This window comes from Salmo trutta, chromosome 33 (assembly GCF_901001165.1).
Source record: "Salmo trutta chromosome 33, fSalTru1.1, whole genome shotgun sequence".
NCBI classification, from domain to species: Eukaryota; Metazoa; Chordata; class Actinopteri; order Salmoniformes; family Salmonidae; genus Salmo; species Salmo trutta.
The window spans coordinates 28,692,512-28,713,270 of NC_042989.1; the positions used below are offsets into that span (position 1 = coordinate 28,692,512).

Here is a 20,759-nt window from a genome sequence, read left to right on the forward strand (position 1 = left end):
AACCCTCCATTCCCCCAGGGGGCAGCAGCAACTTTGTCCAGGTGCTGAGCCTGGTTGATAAGCACATCAGGTACTGACAATTAAAGGGTCTACACACTCTACGGAGATTTTGTAGTAGATTTTGTCACAAAAATGGCGGCTCCTTGTAATACGCTCCAGCATTCAATGTACTTTTGTGCTACCTGAACATTGAGACGCGCTGTATCATTCCTTGCAGAGCCATGGGGTCAGTGATCTGATCTATAGGCCATGCATCAAAGTAACATTGATAATCAAATATAATCTCAGCGACTGTTCAAACAATAAACCAAACAACATTATAGCCTTATTAGAACCCCCCCCCCCAAAAGGTACTTTGTTGAGAAGTAATAACTACTGCTACACAGTAAAAACAACTGGTAGCCATGAGCCTTTTCTCCGTGATGTGAAGACATTCTATTTTTATTTATAAATTGTATTATTTCACTTGGGGGAGGTGTGGGTAGATAAAAGGCTAGTTTGCTTGCTGTTTTTAGCCAGCTAGCTAGCAAGCTGTTAGCGGAGTATCCTACAGCCTACTGGCAGGCACAAAATCAGCTAATGTAAATCAAACATAAACTTTCATTACATGTAGGCCTAGCTATTATTTAAATATGCAGTTGGTTTTCTTTAAAATTAGCTCACAGTGGTGATGTTTTTCACGGCCGGATAAAAAACATACCCGATTTAATCTGGTTATTACTACTGCCCAGAAACTAGAATATGCATATAATTGCTTGATTTGGATAGAAAACACCCTAAAGTTTCTAAAACTGTTTGAATGGTGTCTGTGAGTATAACAGAACTCATATGGCAGGCCAAAACCTGAGAAGATTCTGTACAGGAAGTGCCCTCTCTGACCATTTCTTGGCCTTCTATACCCTCTTTATCGAAAACAGAGGATCTCTGCTGTAACGTGACATTTTCTAAGGCTCCCATAGGCTCTCAGAAGGAACGTTGAATGATGACTGCTGTCCCTGGCTGAAAAACAGTAGCGCATTTGGATAGTGGTCGATCTGAGAACAATGAAACGGGGGCGCGTGTGCACGTGAAGAGTCCATTTTACATTTTCAGTCTTTGAACGAAAAAGACGTCTCCCGGTCGGAATATTATCGCTATTTTACGAGAAAAATCGCATAAAAATTGATTTTAAACAGCGTTTGACATGCTTCGAAGTACGGTAATGGAATATTTTGACATTTTTTGTCACGACATGCGTCCGCGCGTCACCGTTCGGATAGTGTCTTGAACGCAAAAACAAAACAGAGGATATTTGAGGATATTTGAACATAACTATGGATTATTTTGAACCAAAACAACATTTGTGGATGAAGTAGAAATCCTGGGAGTGCATTCTGACGAAGAACAGCAAAGGTAATCCAATTTTTCTTATAGTAAATCTGAGTTTGGTGAGTGCCAAACTTGGTGGGTGTCAAATTAGCTAGCCCGTGATGGCGAGCTATCTACTCAGAATATTGCAAAATGTGCTTTTGCCGAAAAGCTATTTTAAAATCTGACACCGCGATTGCATAAAGGAGTTCTGTATCTATAATTCTTAAAATAATTGTTTTGTTTTTTGTGAACGTTTATCGTGAGTAATTTAGTAAATTCACCGGAAGTATTCGGTATGTTTGCTAGTTCTGAACGTCACATTCTAATGTAAAAAGCTGGTTTTTGATATAAATATGAACTTGATTGAACAAAACATGCATGTATTGTATAACATAATGTCCTAGGAGTGTCATCTGATGAAGATCATCAAAGGTTAGTGCTGCATTTAGCTGTGGTTTTGGTTTTTGTGACATTATATGCTAGCTTGAAAAATGGGTGTGTGATTATTTCTGGCTGGGTACTCTCCTGACATAATCTAATGTTTTGCTTTCATTGTAAAGCCTTTTTGAAATCGGAAAATGTGGTTAGATAAAGGAGCGTCTTGTCTTTAAAATGGTGTAAAATAGTCATATGTTTGAGAAATTGAAGTAATAGCATTTTTCCACTGGCCGTTGACTAGGTGGGACGATTTCGTCCCACATACCCTAGAGAGGTTAACATGCATTGTTGCACACAGAAACTCCACACAGGGAGGGGGCCAACTATAGTAGAGTAGGGTCTGAAATCCCATTCTCCTAAACTTGGGATGGGCAGTTTTTAATGGGGGTGGGGGCTACAAAAGAATCGGAACTCATAATGAGGGGCCGCAGTGGCTCGCGGGTCTGGCACCCACATCCACATCCACACCCACACCTATACCCACACAATGTTTTTAATATGATATCTGAGCGAGAGTGTCTAACAACATCAATGGGGGCCCATGATTACTACAAGTTCAGATAGCTGGCTGCTAGACTAACTTACCAATCTACATTTGTTTTACCTGACATGGGCTAATTGAGTGACTGTCAGTGACTGACAACAAAATAAAACAAATTAAATTGCACCTTGCGTATTCTACTATTTTAACAGGCTGACTGCACCGCTCGCACCGCTCGCAAGCAATACATTTAGAAATCTATATTATTCAATTATTGCAATTATTGCTTGTGCGCGCCAACGAGCGTCTGCATTGCCAAGGGCTAAAATAGAAGTGAGCTCTATTTGTGACGCAGATCGCACTGCAAGTCCTGCCTCTCCCATCTCCTCATTGGTTTATAGAAGCAGGTACCCACGTGCCATCTTCTCATTGGTTATACCCACGTGGGTGACCATTTTATGTGTGGATTAATTGGCGGAGTAGAGGACCTTGTGCATTTCAGGTAAAATAACAACTCAGGAAAAATTAGCTAGCAACAGCAAGCTAGCTAAATAGGACAAATTAGCTAGCAAGTGCAAGCTAGCTAGCTAGCTAAAATGCCATAAATGTTTAATGCTTATCGACCTGTCCCCAAATTAATATAATTGGTTCAGAGCTTGTTTTGATATTTTAACCTGCGTGTCGTGATCGCGTTTGGTGTGGGGGGACAAAATACATTTATAAATGATGGCGCACGATGGCACACGCGCACAACCGGTTTGGGTTCCGTGTAACTCTAACTCTGACTGAGTTCCTATTTTATTTGTTACATTATTTGAGAAATTGAGACACAAGCTAAATTAAAGAATACACACATTTACTGGCCTCTGTCTCCTCAACAAGCCTCCTCAACACACCTCTGAAAAACAGAGAGAGGGAGACAGAGAGAGAGAGAGAGAGAGAGAGAGAGAGAGGGAGACAGAGAGAGAGCGAAAGAGAGAGAGAGCGATAGAAGTGGGAGGAGGGTGTGGGTTGGGATGCCTCTGAAGAAATTAGCAACGATGAGATTTGTGCATGTATAATTCTCCTTCCCTCTTCACTGTAACCTGCACTTAATTACATAAGCTTATTCCACTCAGATAGAGAGCGAGAGACAGCGGGAGAGAGAGAGAGAGAGAGAGAGAGAGGAGGGGGGGAGACTGACATTACTGTCTTCTTTATAATGACATAATTAGTCATTAATTAGTCATAAGAGTGGAGGGTGTTTAATGAAGAGATGTATACAGGACTATAACAAGATGACTGTGCCTCTGGAGAGACAGGAAACACTAAAGCCTGGCTAAAGAGAAGAGGAGAGAAAAGAAAAGCGCAACACAGATTGAGTGCCTGTAGTGGCCCGCAGTAGGAGGAATACATTAGAAGCCTGAATTAAGTTTCCCTGACAGCCAACAATGCACTGCTGTCTATCTCAGTGGTTCCAAACCTTTTTCGGTTACTGTACCACCAACTGAATTTTGCCCTGAAGTACCTACCCCTCATTTGCATTTTACCAGTAGGCCTATGGTCTCATGAGTCTTGGATAGGTCAACTACCCCCAGGGGTCCTAGTATCCCTGGTTGGGAACCACTGGTCTAACTCACACTAGACATACAAGGTGTGTGTGCCTGTTGTGTGTGGACATGACCTGCGCTAATGTGGGCTCATTCAGAGTGGTTAATAACACACTAATATGACACAGGCATCTGAAGGGACAGCAAGCCAGGGGTCCTTAGCTTCAGTCTGGTCATTTTCTGATCATGGGACATCATTCAAACACACACACACACACACACACAAAACACACACACACGTACACACACCATATTCCACAAACACTCTTATCAGAGAAAGGCTGTCCCTTCACTCATCAACTGTGTGATGGTGGAATTATTGAGGAATTATGGCAATGTAAATAAAGTTCCTAATAACAGCCTGTGTAGATGATGTGGCAGGACCACTGTTAACTTGTGACTTTATTTATTTATTTTTTATTTATTTTACCGTTATTTAACCAGGTAAGTTGACTGAGAACACATTCTCATTTACAGCAACGACCTGGGGAGTAGTTTCAGGGGAGAGGAGGGGGATGAATGAGCCAATTGTAAGCTGGGGATGATTAGACAGCCGTGATGGTATGAGTGCCAGATTGGGAATTTAGCCAGGACACCGGGGTTAACACCCCTACTCTTACGATAAGTGCAATGGGATCTTTTAATGACCTCAGAGAGTCAGGACACCCGTTTAACGTCCCATCCAAAAGACGGCACCCTACACAGGGCAGTGTCCCCAATCACTGCCCTGGGGCATTGGGATATTTTTTAGACCAGAGGAAAGAGTGCCTCCTACTGGCCCTCCAATACCACTTCCAGCAGCATCTGGTCTCCCATCCAGGGACTGACCAGGACCAACCCTGCTTAGCATCAGAAGCAAGCCAGCAGTTGGATGCAGGGTGGTATGCTGCTGACTGTGACCTTAGTGACTGTATTTCCATTAGGCATTCGGTCTCTTTGTTTCACTCTCATAGTTTTAATTTAGCTTTATTTCAGTGATTGAAATACTAAACATGTCCACCAGGTGTGCATACCTCCAAAGCCCCAAGCCTGTATTCACAAAGCGGCTCAGAGTAGGAGGGCTAATCTAGGATCAGGTCACCTTTCTTATTCATTATGATTTAAAAGGCTAAACGTATCCTAGATACGGCTGCTAGAATCCTGACTAGAACCAAAACATTTGATCATATTACTCCAGTGCTAGCCTCCCTACACTGGCTTCCTGTTAAGGCAAGGGCTGATTTCAAGGTTTTACTGCTAACCTACAAAGCATTACATGGGCTTGCTCCTACCTATCTTTCCGATTTGGTCCTGCCGTACATACCTACACGTACGCTACGGTCACAAGACGCAGGCCTCCTAATTGTCCCTAGAATTTCTAAGCAAACGGCTGGAGGTAGGGCTTTCTCCTATAGAGCTCCATTTTTATGGAATAGTCTGCCTACCCATGTGAGAGACGCAGACTCAGTCTCAACCTTTAAGTCTTTACTGAAGACTTATCTCTTCAGTAGGTCCTATGATTAAGTGTAGTCTGGCCCAGGAGTGTGAAGGTGAACGGAAAGGCTGGAGCAACGAACCGCCCTTGCTGTCTCTGCCTTGCCGGTTCCCCTCTTTCCACTGGGATTCTCTGCCTCTAACCCTATTACAGGGGCTGAGTCACTGACTTACTGGTGTTCTTCCATGCCGTCCATGGGAGGGGTGCGTCACTTGAGTGGGTTGAGTCACTGACGTGGTCTTCCTGTCTGGGTTGGCGCCCCCCCCCCCCCCTTGGGTTGTGCCATGGCGGAGATTTTTGTGGGCTATACTCGGCCTTGTCTTCGGACGGTAAGTTGGTGGTTGTAGACATCCCTCTAGTGGTGTGGGGGCTGTGCTTTGGCAAAGTGGGTGGGGTTATATCCTGCCTGTTTGGCCGTGTCCGGGGGTATCATCGGATGGGGCCACAGTGTCTTCTGATCCCTCCTGTCTCAGCCTCCAGTATTTATGCTGCAGTAGTTTATGTGCCGGGGGGCTAGGGTCAGTCTGTTTCATCTGGAGTATTCTCTTGTCTTATCCGGTGTCCTGTGTGAATTTAAATATGCTCTCTCTAATTCTCTCTTTCTCTCTTTCTTTCTTTCTCTCGGAGGACCTGAGCCCTAGGACCATGCCTCGGGACTACCTGGCATGATGACTCCTTGCTGTCCCCAGTCCACCTGGCCATGCTGCTGCTCCAGTTTCAACTGTTCTGCCTGCGGAATCCTGACCTGTTCACCGGACGTGCTTGTTGCACCCTCGACAACTACAATGATTATTATTATTTGACCATGCTGGTCATTTATGAACATTTTAACATCTTGACCATGTTCTGTTATAATATCCACCCGGCACAGCCAGAAGAGGACTGGCCACCCCTCATAGCCTGGTTCCTCTCTAGGTTTCTTCCTAGGTTTTTGGCCTTTCTAGGGAGTTTTTCCTAGGGAGTTTTTCCTAGCCACCGTGCCTCTTTCACATGCATTGTTTGCTGTTTGGGGTTTTAGGCTGGGTTTCTGTACAGCACTTTGAGATTTCAGCTGATATACGAAGGGCTATATAAATACATTTGATTTGATTTGATTTGATCAGCACTCCTACTCTGAGATGCTTTGTGAAAACCTGACCAGACCTTGATGCCCCCCCCCCCCCAATATAAATCAATGATTATAACAGTGCATAACAGTTCATAACAAGCTTAAATAGACTCTATGTCTCTCACCTTCCACTGATGGTGATCTCATTGACACCGTAGTAGCGGTGGCGTTGGGGCGCCCCTGTATTTTGCGTGTGGTACTGTCCACTCAGGTGGATCCTGACCCAGGTGGCCTGAACCATCTGCTGCAGGGCAGGGGTGTTATAGAAGTCATTGTAGCCTGGACGCAGGTTTGGCTCTGGAGTCAACATACTGAAGGTGATGTTACCTTGGGAGTATGGGACGTCACTGAAACAGAGAGGACAAAGTCAACAACAGTGTGTGTGTGTGTGTGGGTTTGTGTGTGTGTGTGTGTGGGTGTGTGTGTGTGTGTGTGTGTGTGTGTGTGTGTGTGTGTGTGTGTGTGTGTGTGTGTGTGTGTTGAGAGATTAGTGCTTTTTGAGGTCGGTCAGTTTCGGTTAGATTATTAAAAACTAATCACGTTTTCGATGTTTTTGGTTCTGATTATTTGGGTTGAATGCTGTAACAACACAGAATAAAACAATTAATAAAAGTCCCATAATGGTGGTGACGGCCCATTACTGATAAACCCTCAGTAATCTTTCTCTGATAAACCCTCAGTAATGTCTATCTCTGATAAACCCTCAGTAATAGCTATCTCTGATAAACCCTCAGTAATAGCTATCTCTGATAAACCCTCAGTAATGGCTATCTCTGATAAACCCTCAGTAATTACTATCTCTGATAAACCCTCAGTAATAGCTATCTCTGATAAACCCTCAGTAATGGCTCTCTCTGATAAACCCTCAGTAATCGATCTCTGATAAACCCCCAGTAATGGCTATCTCTGATAAACCCTCAGTAATGAATATCTCTGATAACCCTCAGTAATGACTATCTCTGATAAACCCTCAGTAATGGTTATCTCTGATAAACCCTCAGTAATGTCTATCTCTGATAAACCCTCAGTAATAACTATCTCTGATAAACCCTCAGTAATCGATCTCTGATAAACCCTCAGTAATGGCTATCTCTGATAAACCCTCAGTAATGGTTATCTCTGATAAACCCTCAGTAATGTCTATCTCTGATAAACCCTCAGTAATGGTTATCTCTGATAAACACTCAGTAATGTCTATCTCTGATAAACCCTCAGTAATAACTATCTCTGATAAACCCTCAGTAATCGATCTCTGATAAACCCTCAGTAATGGCTATCTCTGATAAACCCTCAGTAATGACTATCTCTGATAAACCCTCAGTAATGGAAATCTCTGATAAACCCTCAGTAATGGCTATCTCTGATAAACCCTCTGTCATGCCCTGACCTGAGAGAGCCATTTTTCTCTGTTTGGTTAGGTCAGGGTGTGACATGGGGTGGGCATTCTATGTGTCATATTTCTATGTTGTTTTTTTTCTTTGATTGGCCTAGTATGGTTTCCAATCAGAGGCAGCTGTCTATCGTTGTCTCTGATTGGGAATCATACTTAGGCAGCCCTTTTTCCTTCCTTCAGTGTGGGATCTTGTTTTTGTCAGCTCAGTAAGCCTGCAGAACGTGACGTTCATTTTTCCTTTGTTTGTTATTTTGTTTGAGTGTTCTGAGTTACAATAAATATAAATATGAGCACTTTCCACGCTGCACCTTGATCTACTCCTTTTGACGATCGTCACAGAAGATCCCACCACAAGAGCACCAAAGCAGCGTGATCAGGAGTGGACCTGGGATTACATCCTGAACGGCAAGGGATCCTGGAAGTGGGAGGAGATCCAGGTTGGATGGGATCGCTTCCCATGGGAACAGGTGGAGGCAGCGAGAGCAGAGCGGCAACGAGAAGAGGAACTAGCCCGGCAACGAGGCAAGCACAAGAGGCAGCCACCCAAAAAAATTGGGGGGGGGGGGGCACACGGGGAGATTGGCAGTCAGGGTGGAGACCTGAGCCAACTCCCCGTGCTTACCGTGGGGAGAATAGGACTGGTCAGGCACCGGGTTATGCGGTAATGCGCACGGTGTCTCCAGTGCGAAGCCACAGCCCGGTGCGCTCTGTGCAAACTCCCCGCAGTGGCCGTGCTAGAGTTGGCATTCAGCCAGGAAGGATTGTGCCGGCTCAGCATTCCTGGTCTCCGGTGTGTCTCTTCGGCCCAGGTTATCCAGTGACCAGGCTCTATGCACGGTACCCACAGTTCGCCAGCACAAACCAGTGTGACCTGTTCCAACGCCCCTCGCTTGCCGGGCTACGGGGGGTATCCAGCCAGGACGGGTTGTGCCAGTCATAAGCTCCAGACCTCCAATGCGCCTCCAAGGCCCAGTATATCCTGCGCCAGTTCTATGCACTGTGTCACCGGTGCACCTGCACAGCCCAGTTCGTCCTGTGCCAGCGACCCGCCCTTGCCGGACTAAAGTAAGCATCCAGCCAGGACGGGTTGTGCCAGCCATAAGCTCCAGACCTCCAGTGTGCCTCCACGGCCCAGTATACCCTGTGCCTGCTCTGCGCACCCGGCCTCCAGCGACGTTCCCTAGTCCAGAGCTCCCAGCGACGTTCCCCAGTCCGGAGCCTCCAGCAACGTTCCCTAGTACGGTGAGACCTGCTCCGGCTCCACGTATGAAGCCTCCAGTGATGATCCATGGTCTGAAGCCTCCAGTGATGATCCATGGCACGAAGCCTCCAGTGATGATCCATGGCCCGGAGCCTGTAGGGATGATCCATGGCACGAAGCCTCCAGTGATAATCCATGGCACTGAGCCTGTAGTGATGATCCATGGCACGGAGCCTGCAGCAACGGTCCCCAGTCCGGAACCTCCTGAGACGGCCTACAGTCCGGAACCTCCTGAGACGGCCTACAGTCCGGAGCCTACTGAGATGGCCTACAGTCACACCCTCAGTAATGAATATCTCTGATAAACCCTCAGTAATGGAAATCTCTGATAAACCCTCAGTAATCGATCTCTGATAAACCCTCAGTAATGGACATCTCTGATAAACCCTCAGTAATCGATCTCTGATAAACCCTCAGTAATGAATATCTCTGATAAACTCTCAGTAATGACTATCTCTGATAAACTCTCAGTAATCGATCTCTGATAAACCCTCAGTAATGGAAATCTCTGATAAACCCTCAGTAATGACTATCTCTGATAAACCCTCAGTAATGGCTATCTCTGATAAACCCTCAGTAATGGCTATCTCTGATAAAGCCTCAGTAATGGAAATCTCTGATAAACCCTCAGTAACGACTATCTCTGATAAACCCTCAGTAGTGGCTATCTCTGATAAAGCCTCAGTAATGGTAATCTCTGATAAACCCTCAGTAATGGCTATCTCTGATAAACCCTCAGTAATGACTATCTCTGATAAACCCTCAGTAATGACTATCTCTGACAAACCCTCAGTAATCGATCTCTGATAAACCCTCAGTAATGAATATCTCTGATAAACCCTCAGTAATGGACATCTCTGATAAACCCTCAGTAATGACTATCTCTGATAAACCCTCAGTAATGACTATCTCTGACAAACCCTCAGTAATCGATCTCTGATAAACCCTCAGTAATGAATATCTCTGATAAACCCTCAGTAATCGATCTCTGATAAACCCTCAGTAATGGACATCTCTGATAAACCCTCAGTAATGGACATCTCTGATAAACCCTCAGTAATGGCTATCTCTGATAAACCCTCAGTAATCGATCTCTGATAAACCCTCAGTAATGGACATCTCTGATAAACCCTCAGTAATGGACATCTCTGATAAACCCTCAGTAATGGACATCTCTGATAAACCCTCAGTAATGGACATCTCTGATAAACCCTCAGTAATGGCTATCTCTGATAAACCCTCAGTAATGGCTATCTCTGATAAAGATAAAGAAGTGTGGGCTTTGTGTTGAGCGGCTCCTTACCTGGGGAACTGTAGACAATTGACAGAGTCTGGTCTGAGCAGGGGTCCATTGTTTTGCAGACCAAACAGGCTGCAGTCTCTGGCCATGTACTGCCAGTCTAGCCATTCTGTTTCTACACTGCTACTGTTACTGCTGCTGCTGCTGTTACTGCATCTCCTCTGGATGTGCAAGGCCTCTGGCTGGGGACTGACCAACTGCAGGATCACATAGAACACCTACAAACAGACATGACACACAGCCATTAATGACACACGTCCACACTGTCGTTCTGAGGCTGAATAAAAACAACATTATAGTGTTCTTGCTGGTCTTGTCAGTTGCAGAGAGAATCATAGACCAAGAACTAAACTATGGAAGATCTGAAAATAGAATGATAGTTGGGCCAACTTTAGAGCCGGGCGCCATGTTGCTACATGTGAATATAAATTGACTTATTCATTATAGATGAACAATGTTTCAATGTTATGATTCAGAATGTCAGTTATGAGACGAAAGGTTATTCTAGTGAATTCCATAATTTATGTTATATTATACAACTTCATAATGTGCATAACAATGAAAGAAAGGTAGGTAACTAGCCAGCGCACAACATGGCTAATAATGTTTTTAAACAAATTCTTGTTCTCATTTCCTGTCGCAAGGCATTCTGGTACTTCACTAGCACCTTAGAGGCTGCTGCCCTATATACATAGACTTGAAATTACTGGCCACTTAAATAATGGAACACTAGTCACTTTAATAATGTTTACATATTTTGCATTACTCATCTCATATGTATATACTGTATTCTATTCTACTGTATTTTAGTCTATATATTCTTAATTCCATTCCTTACTTTAGATTTGTGTGTATTGCATTGTGTGTATTGTTGTGAAATTGTTAGATATTACTTGTTAGATATTACTGCACTGTTGGAGCTAGAAACACAAGCATATCGCTACACCCGCAATAACATCTGCTAAACGTGTACGTGACCAATAACATTTGATTTGATTACTTTTGAAAAGTTCTCAATCACACAGACTGCAATGAAATACAATTAGCCTTGTATATGATATCTGTAGATAATCTCAATGAAAAAAGCCCCACCATCAAGCAGTTTAGGGAAGAGATCCTCCGGCTGCTAGCTCGGCTGCGAGAAAAGAATAACCTGCTTTCTAAGTACACCAACCTTGCTGTAACCCAGGCAAACCCAATCTCAGTTTCAAATGCCTCCTATAGCAGAGTCGGGCGACGTTGATCTGTCCCAATCCAACGGACAGATTTTAAGCTGAACTCCATGGCCCATGGGAGATTGGACACTCGCAAAGGCGTAGGAGATTGGGGAGGCAGTTTGGCCACCCTCCATCTATCCGAGAAGATTCGATCCAGCTATCAAACTGGTTTACCCCGCTTGAGCCCTTGGAGTCAGCACGGATCCTGGGTGTGTACCAACAGCCAGCGGCCGCCCAGTGGCACCCTCCCCCATGGCCACAGCAGCTCAGCAGGTCGCTTCCCGATCGGATTGCATCACGAACACTAGCATTGTGGGCAGCTTGATGGTGAGAGATTTTGGCCTGCCTACGATCTGTGGACCTACCAAGGTCCACTGTCACCCAGGAGTCCGTGTCCATGACATCAACTCCTTACTGCCCACGGTTCTGGTCAACTACTCCAATATTGACACCATCATCACTCAAGTAAGTTTTAACGTCCTTCGTTTTAGGCAATCTGAGGAAGTGACGGAGGACTACAAATAAAATTTAACACCCACGCTAGCACAGGGAAGAAAATAATTATCTCTGGCCCTCTCCCGTGCTACCAAAGGGGTTCGGAACGTTTCAGACGACTCTGAACGAGTACCTGAATAAACTTTGCAACAACAGGAATGTCTCTTTTTGTGACAACTTTGATTTGCTGTGGGAGCAAACAGCACTTTTTAAATGAGACAGATTCACCCTAACAGCAGGGATTCCAGGATTAGTTCCAGCAACATCGCAAACTGTTTTAGAGACTGACGGACAGTGTCTGGTAGTGCTCCAGTCGTCCCTGTCAGAACAAGCAACAGAGGACTTGGAAACCATATCAACTCCTGTAGAAATGGCACTTTGGTTATTGTGAGTAAGCTAATTTATGTTCCTTTAACTCCGCCTTCTAGTGAGTTAATACAAACGTTTATCGCCTACCATTCTGATAGATTGGAGACTGTCAGAAAATGTGGTTGTAACGTTAATAATTTGGTTGTTATTCCATTGGCTACCTCGAGGCAGATGCCCCAGGGGCAGAGTGGCCCACACTCATTGAATATGGCGCTTTTAAATGTTAGAGCAATCACAAGTAAAACCTTTCTCGTGAATTACCTCATTACTGACTGCAAAGTTGACTGCATGTTTCTCACTGAAACATGACTGTCATCAGACTGTGGCGCTGCTCTTATTGAGGCCCTCCCCCCCGGAATACAGCTTTTCATACCCTATCAGAAAAGGGGAAAAGGGTGGAGGGACAGCCTCTCTCTTTACCAATGCTCTCAGCTGTAAGGACATTTAGTTTGGCGACTTTGGGTCTTCTGAGCATCATGCTATACAGTTTAAATGTCAGCCACCAGTGCTAGCCATAACCCTGTATAGGCCACTAAAGCACTGCCCCACTTTTTTTACTGATTTACCTGAACTATTGTTTATTGTGCTTGAGAACTATGATTAAGTCATTGTGTTGGGCGATTGTAATACTCATGTTGACAAAGAGACTGACTCCAAGACCATTGAATTTATTTCTCTTTTGAGCTCTGTGTATTTATATCTACACTACCGTTCAAAAGTTTGGGGTCACTTAGAAATGTTCTTGTTTTTGAAAGAAAAGCCAATTTTTTGTCCATTAAAATAACATCAAATTGATCAGAAATACAGTGTTACATTGTTAATGTTGTAAATGACTATTGTAGCTGAAACGGCTGTTTTTTATGAAATATCTACATAAGTGTACAGAGGGCCATTATCAGCAACCATCACTCCTGTGTTCCAATGGCACGGTGTGTTAGCTAATCCATTTTAAAAGGCTAATTGATCATTAGAAAACACTTTTGCAATTATGTTAGCACAGCTGACAACTGTTGTCCTGATTAAAGAAGCAATAAAACTGGCCTTCTTTAGACTAGTTGAGTATCTGGAGCATCAGCATTTGTGGGATCGATTACAGGGCTCAAAATGGCCAGAAACAACAAACTTTCTTCTGAAACTCGTCAGTCTATTCTTGTTCTGAGAAATTAAGGCTATTCCATGCGAGAAATTGCCAAGAAACTGTAGATCTCGTCCAACGCTGTGTACTATTCCCTTCACAGAACAGCGCAAACTGGCTCTAACCAGAATAAAAAGAGGAGTGGGAGGCCCCGGTGCACAAATAATAATAATAAGAAGAAGAAAATTAAATAAAATATTTTGAGCTCTATGGACTTCATTCAACATGTTACTGGGCCCACCCATAACCATGGCCATACTCTGGACCTGGTTATTACCAAGGGGCTTTCTATAGACATATCCTCTATTGTTGCTTTATCTGATCACCACTCTGCATTTTTTACTACCTTGTTGCCAATAGCAGAGGGTAGAACTGAAAGCATTACTAAGAAACGCTATCTTACCTCTGAAGTTGCTATAGATTTTATTGAGTGTCGGAACAATACTCCACCACCTATTCTGCCTTCCTCTTGTGATGATTTAGTTGATAACTTTAATAGCAAATTAAGGGCAACCATTGATGCCATAGCTCCAGTAAAGTTGAAAAAGGCCACATCCAAACAGAGAGGCCCTTGGATGAGTTAGGAAACTAATCAATTAAAGATAAATTGCAGAAAGGCAGAGTGGAAGGGGAGAAAGTCAAAGTTGCAGGTCCATTATGATATACTGAGAGAGCAACTTGGCATATATAACAAGGCAATTAGAAATGCCAGACGGGCTCATTTTTCTAACTTGATCACTATTAATCAGAATAATTCCAGAGTGCTCTTCTCGACCATTGATGGCCTGATAAATCCTACCCCTGCAAACCTATGTGAACTTTCCTCCACATATAAATGTGATGAGTTTGAGGCATATTTCAGAGATAAGATAACCAAGATAACCAACATTAGGCTGGGTATCAGTCAAGCGAGACCTGATGAGATGTTTGATGATATGTGCCCTAGTCTACCATGCAAAGGCACTATGGATTTATTTTCCCTGGTTGGAACAGACATGCTCAGGAAAGTGATATCACAACTTAAGCCTTCTACCTGCCTTCTCGATCCCATCCCCACCACATTCTTCAAAACAGTTTTTAATTGCATATCTGGAGAAATGCAAGCTATTGTTAATCACTCCCTGTTCACAGGAATTCTCCCCACTGCACTAAAAACTGCTATGGTGAAACCCCTTCTGAAGAAAAGTCATCTAGATTCTTCAGCTCTTAGCAATTTTCGACCAATTTTCAACCTTCCATTCTTAAGCAAAATTCTGGAGAAATTGGTTTTCGAGCGTAATGATTTTTTAAGTGTCAACTGTATTTTGGAAAAATTCCAATCTGGTTTTCGTGCCCAGAACAGACACAGCTTTAAATGATCTTAGAACCAACACAGATGCCAGACAGATGTCTGTCCTTGTACTATTGGATTTAAATGCTGCATTCAACACTGTTGACCGTGATGTCCTTCTGGACAGACTGAAGATGTGGGTTGGCCTCTCCGGTCCAGTTCTAAATTGGTTTCGGACTTATTAAACCGGTCAAGAGTTTTGTGTCACCCTTGGTGAACATAACTCAAAGAAAATACATATCACATGTGGTATTCCACAAGGTTTGATTTTGGGTCCGGTACTGTTCAGTTTATATATGTTACCCATTGTCAGCATTATCAGAAAGAATAGCATTGATTTGCACTGCTACGCAGATGATAAAGAACTTTACATTTCTGTGTCGCCAGAGGATTTTAGCTCCACGGATAAATGATTAGACTATATTAGTGATTTAAATACTTGGACAGCTCACAACTTCCTCCAGCTAAATCAAGACAAGGCCTAGGTACTTATTGTCGGAGCCAAAGCACAGAGAGAGAATATAGCCACACATTTTAATTCCCAGGCAATAAAGATAAAACACCAGGTAAAAAACCTAGGTGTTTTTTTTAGATTCTGAACAAAATTTTTAATCACACATTAGGAATGTGACCAAAATAGCTTTTCACCACCTTGCCAAGGAGTGGCCATTTCTCTCTCAGGCTGATACAGAGAGACTCCTCCATGCTTTTATTACAAGCAGGTTACCTAGTGGTTAAGGGCGTTGGGCCAGTAACCGAAAGGTTCTTGTTTCAAAGCTGACTAAGTGAAAAGTCTTCTGATGTGCCCTTCAGCAGGTTACTTAACCCTAGTCACTCTGGATAAGAGTGTCTGCTAAATGACTAAAATGTAAAATGCAGGGTTGACTACTGTAATACTCTTCTGTCTGATCTACCCAGGAAAGCCAGAATGCAGAAAGCCAGAATGCTGCAGCACTGGTACTGACCAAGACCAGACGAAGAGCACACATTACACCGGTTTTAAGGTCTCTGCACTGGCTGCCTGTGAGTTTTAGAATGAATTTAAAGATTAATACCCCAACCAAAAGCCATGGATTACAGGCAACATTCGCACTGAGCTAAAGGATAGAGCTGCCGCTTTCAAGGAGCGGGACTCCAACCCAGAAGCTTATAAGAAATCTCGCTATGCCCTCTGACGAACCATCAAACAGGCAAAGCTTGCAAACTATTGGCTGGGCTTGCAAACTATTACAGACTACAAAGGGAAGCACAGCCGCGAGCTGCCCAGTGACATGAGCCTACCAGACGAGCTAAATAACTTCAATGCTCGCTTCGGGGCAAGAAACACTGAAACATGCATGAGCGCACCAACTATTCCAGATGACTGTGTGATCATGCTCTCCACAGCCGATTTGAGAAAGACCTTTAAACAGGTCAACATTACACAAGGCCGCTGGGCCAGACGGATTACCAGGACGTGTAATCTGAGCATGCGCTGACCAACTGGCAAGTGTCTTCACTGACATTTTCAACCTCTCCCTGTCTGAGTCTGTAATACCAACATGTTTCAAGCAGACCACCATAGTCCCTGTGCCCAAGAACACAAAGGTAACCTGCCTAAATGACTACCGACCCGTAGCACTCACGTCTGTAGCCATGAAATGCCTTGAAAGGCTGGTCATGGCTCACATCAACACCATTATCCCAGAAACCCTAGATCCACTCCAATTTGCATACTGCACCAACAGATCCACAGATGAAGCAATCTCTATTGCACTCCACACTGCCTTTTCCCACCTGGACAAAAGGAACACCTATGTGAGAATGCTATTCATTGACTACAGCTCAGCGTTCACCACCATAGCTCCCTCAAAGCTCATCACTAAGCTAAGGACCCTGGGGCTAAATAGTTACCTCCGCAACTGTATCCTAGACTTCCTGACGGGCCGTCCCCAGGTGGTGAGGGTAGGTAACAACACATCCGCTACGTTGATCCTCAACACGGGGGCCCCTCAGGCGTGCGTGCTCAGTCCCCTCCTGTACTCCCTGTTCACTCATGACTGCATGGCCAGGCACGACTCCAACACCATCATCAAGTTTGCCGATGACACAACAGTGGTAGGCCTGATCACCGACAACGATGAGAAAGCCTATAAGGATGAGGTCAGAGACCATGTGGTGCAAGGACAACAACCTCTCCCTCAATGTGATCAAGACAAAGGAGATGATTGTGGACTACAGGAAAAAGAGGACCGAGCACGCCCCCATTCTCATCGACGGGGCTGTAGTGGAGCAGGTTGAGAGCTTCAAGTTCCTTGGCGTCCACATCAACAACAAACTGACATGGTCCAAGCACACCAAGACAGTCATGAAGAGGGTACAACAAAACCTATTCCCCCTCAGGAGACTTAAAAAATTTGGCATGGGTCCTCAGATCCTCAAAAGATTTTACAGTTGTACCATCGAGAGCATCCTGACGGGTTGCATCACTGCCTGGTATGGCAACTGCCCGGCCTCCACAGCAAAGGCACTACAGAGGGTGGTGCGTACGGCCCAGTACATCACTGGGGCCAAGCTTCCTGCCATTCAGGACCTCTATACCAGGCGGTGTCAGTGGAAGGCCCTAAAAATCATCAAAGACTCCAGCCACCCTAGTCATAGACTCTCTGCTACCGCATGGCAAGCGATACCGGAGCACCAAGTCTAGGTCCAAGAGGCTTCTAAACAGCTTCTACCCCCAAGCCATAAGACTCCTGAACAGCTAATCCAATGGCTACCCAGACAAATTTGTGTGTGTGTGTGTGTGTGTGTGTGTGTGTGTGTGTGTGTGTGTGTGTGTGTGTGTGTGTGTGTGTGTGTGTGTGTGTGTGTGTGTACGGTACACAGATGCAAGCGCACACACACACACTCTTCAGAGAGGAAAGGGCAGTGTTTTATCTTGGGACTTGAGCTAGAAGCCGTGTCAGAACAGCCCCAAATCCAACACACACACACGCACACGCACACACTCCCCCATACCCCCCTCCTTGTCCCTCTCTCTCTCTGTAAAGAGTTTTGTTGTGTTTGACACAAAGGGAGATGGAGCCTCTGTCTCAGCTTTCCTCTGTCTGAAGATCACCTCACAAACACACACACCACAGGTGCAGGGAGACAGACAGCCTTCTGTACTGTCCTAACCTCACAGATCTATGTAACACACAAACACAGCTCTACCCAACACATAAACACAGATCTACCTACCACACATACACAGATCTACCCAACACACACCACAGGTGCAGGGAGACAGACAGCCTTCTGTACTGTCCTAACCTCACAGATCTACCTAACACACACCACAGGTGCAGGGAGACAGACAGCCTTCTGTGCTGTCCTAACCTCACAGATCTATGTAACACACAAACACAGCTCTACCCAACACATAAACACAGATCTACCTACCACACATACACAGATCTACCTCACACACAAACACAGCTCTACCTAGCACTCAAACACAGCTCTACCCAACACATAAACACATCTCTACCTAACACTCAAACACAGCTCTAATACTGGCAGTTCTAGCTGTAACAACTATGTACAACTTTGGTAATCTGACTCAGTAAATCTTGATTAGAATGTAGATATTTGGTAATCTGACTCTGTTTAATCTTGATCAGTATGTAGATATTTGGTCATCTGACTCGGTTTAATCTTGATTATTATGTAGATATTTGGTCATCTGACTCAGTTTAATCTTGATTAGAATGTAGATATTTGGTCATCTGACTCTGTTTAATCTTGATCAGTATGTAGATATTTGGTCATCTGACTCGGTTTAATCTGTATTAGAATGTAGATATTTGGTCATCTGATTCTGTTTAATCTCGATTAGAATGTAGATATTTGGTAATCTGACTCGGTTTAATCTTGATTAGTAGGTAGATATTTGGTAATCTGACTCGGTTTAATCTTGATTAGAATGTAGATATTTGGTCATCTGACTCGGTTTAATCTTGATTAGAATGTAGATATTTGGTCATCTGATTCTGTTTAATCTCGATTAGAATGTAGATATTTGGTAATCTGACTCGGTTTAATCTTGATTAGTAGGTAGATATTTGGTAATCTAACTCGGTTTAATCTTGATTAGAATGTAGATATTTGGTAATCTGACTCGGTTTAATCTTGATTAGAATGTAGATATTTGGTCATCTGATTCTGTTTAATCTCGATTAGAATGTAGATATTTGGTAATCTGACTCGGTTTAATCTTGATTAGAATGTAGATATTTGGTCATCTGACTCGGTTTAATCTTGATTAGAATGTAGATATTTGGTAATCTGACTCGGTTTAATCTTGATTATTAGATATTTGTGCGTACTTCAACCACAGGCTAAATCCATTCTAACCAAACAGACACAGAAACAAAAACATATTTTCATACACACAGACAGATGGACAGACAGACAGACATTACCTGGTACTGCCCGTTGACTAGGTCTATGGTGATGGTCAGCCCTTGGTCCATGTCCTCAGGTCCAGTTAGTATGTTGGACACCCAGGCTGTACCCATGTCCTGGTCATTGATATAGCTGACAGGGTGAGCGTCCATGTTGAGCCTCAACACACGGTTATTAGTGGTGTCCTCCACCGCGTTGGGAATACAGTACCTAGACAGGGATGGGTTATGATGCTGTTGTTGTTACAGGGATACTGTGATGTGATGTTGTTGTTACAGGGATACTGTGATGTGATGTGGATTTAGTTGTGATGTGGCTGTTGTTGTTAGAGGGATACTGTGATGTGGATTTAGTTGTGATGCGGCTGTTGTTGTTAGAGGGATACTGTGACGTGGATTTAGTTGTCATGCGGCTGTTGTTGTTAGAGGGATACTGTGATGTGGATTTAGTTGTGATGCGGCTGTTGTTGTTAGAGGGATACTGTGATGTGGATTTAGTTGTGATGCGGCTGTTGTTGTTAGAGGGATACTGTGATGTGGATTTAGTTGTGATGCGGCTGTTGTTGTTAGAGGGATACTGTGATGTGGATTTACTTGTGATGCGGCTGTTGTTGTTAGAGGGATACTGTGATGTGGATTTAGTTGTGATGCGGCTGTTGTTGTTAGAGGGATACTGTGACGTGGATTTAGTTGTCATGCGGCTGTTGTTGTTAGAGGGATACTGTGATGTGATGTGGATTTAGTTGTCATGCGGCTGTTGTTGTTAGAGGGATACTGTGATGTGATGTGGATTCAGTTGTGATGCGGCTGTTGTTGTAGCTGTATTTTGTATATACACTGCTCAAAAAAATAAAGGGAACACTTAAACAACACAATGTAACTCCAAGTCAATCACACTTCTGTGAAATCAAACTGTCCACTTAGGAAACAACACTGATTGACAATAAATTTCACATGCTGTTGTGCAAATGGAATAGACAACAGGTGGAAATTATAGGCAATTAGCAAGACACCCCCAATAAAGGAGTGGTTCTGCGGGTGGTGACCACAGACTACTTCTCAGTTCCTATGCTTCCTGGCTGATGTTTTGGTCACTTTTGAATGCTGCTTTCACTCTAGTGGTAGCATGAGACGGAGTCTACAACCCACACAAGTGGCTCAGGTAGTGCAGCTCATCCAGGATGGCACATCAATGCGAGCTGTGGCAAGAAGGTTTGCTGTGTCTGTCAGTGTAGTGTCCAGAGCATGGAGGCGCTACCAGGAGACAGGCCAGTACATCAGGAGACGTGGAGGAGGCCGTAGGAGGGCAACAACCCAGCAGCAGGACCGCTACCTCCGCCTTTGTGCAAGGAGGAGCAGGAGGAGCACTGCCAGAGCCCTGCAAAATGACCTCCA

At 44.1% G+C, this 20,759-nt stretch overlaps 1 protein-coding gene across 1 annotated transcript in view; it reads right to left on the reverse strand.

Moving 5' to 3' along the window:
- The window catches only part of LOC115172104 (usherin-like), a 188,542-nt gene that overhangs the window by 105,692 nt on the left and 62,091 nt on the right, over window positions 1-20,759 (reverse strand). Inside the window, exons 7-9 of the mRNA XM_029729288.1 lie at window positions 19,383-19,575; window positions 10,398-10,612; window positions 6,566-6,787 (exon numbers count right to left, since the gene is read on the reverse strand). Of these exons, the coding sequence (XP_029585148.1) occupies window positions 6,566-6,787; window positions 10,398-10,612; window positions 19,383-19,575 (630 nt within the window). The remainder of the gene's footprint in view (window positions 1-6,565; window positions 6,788-10,397; window positions 10,613-19,382; window positions 19,576-20,759) is intronic.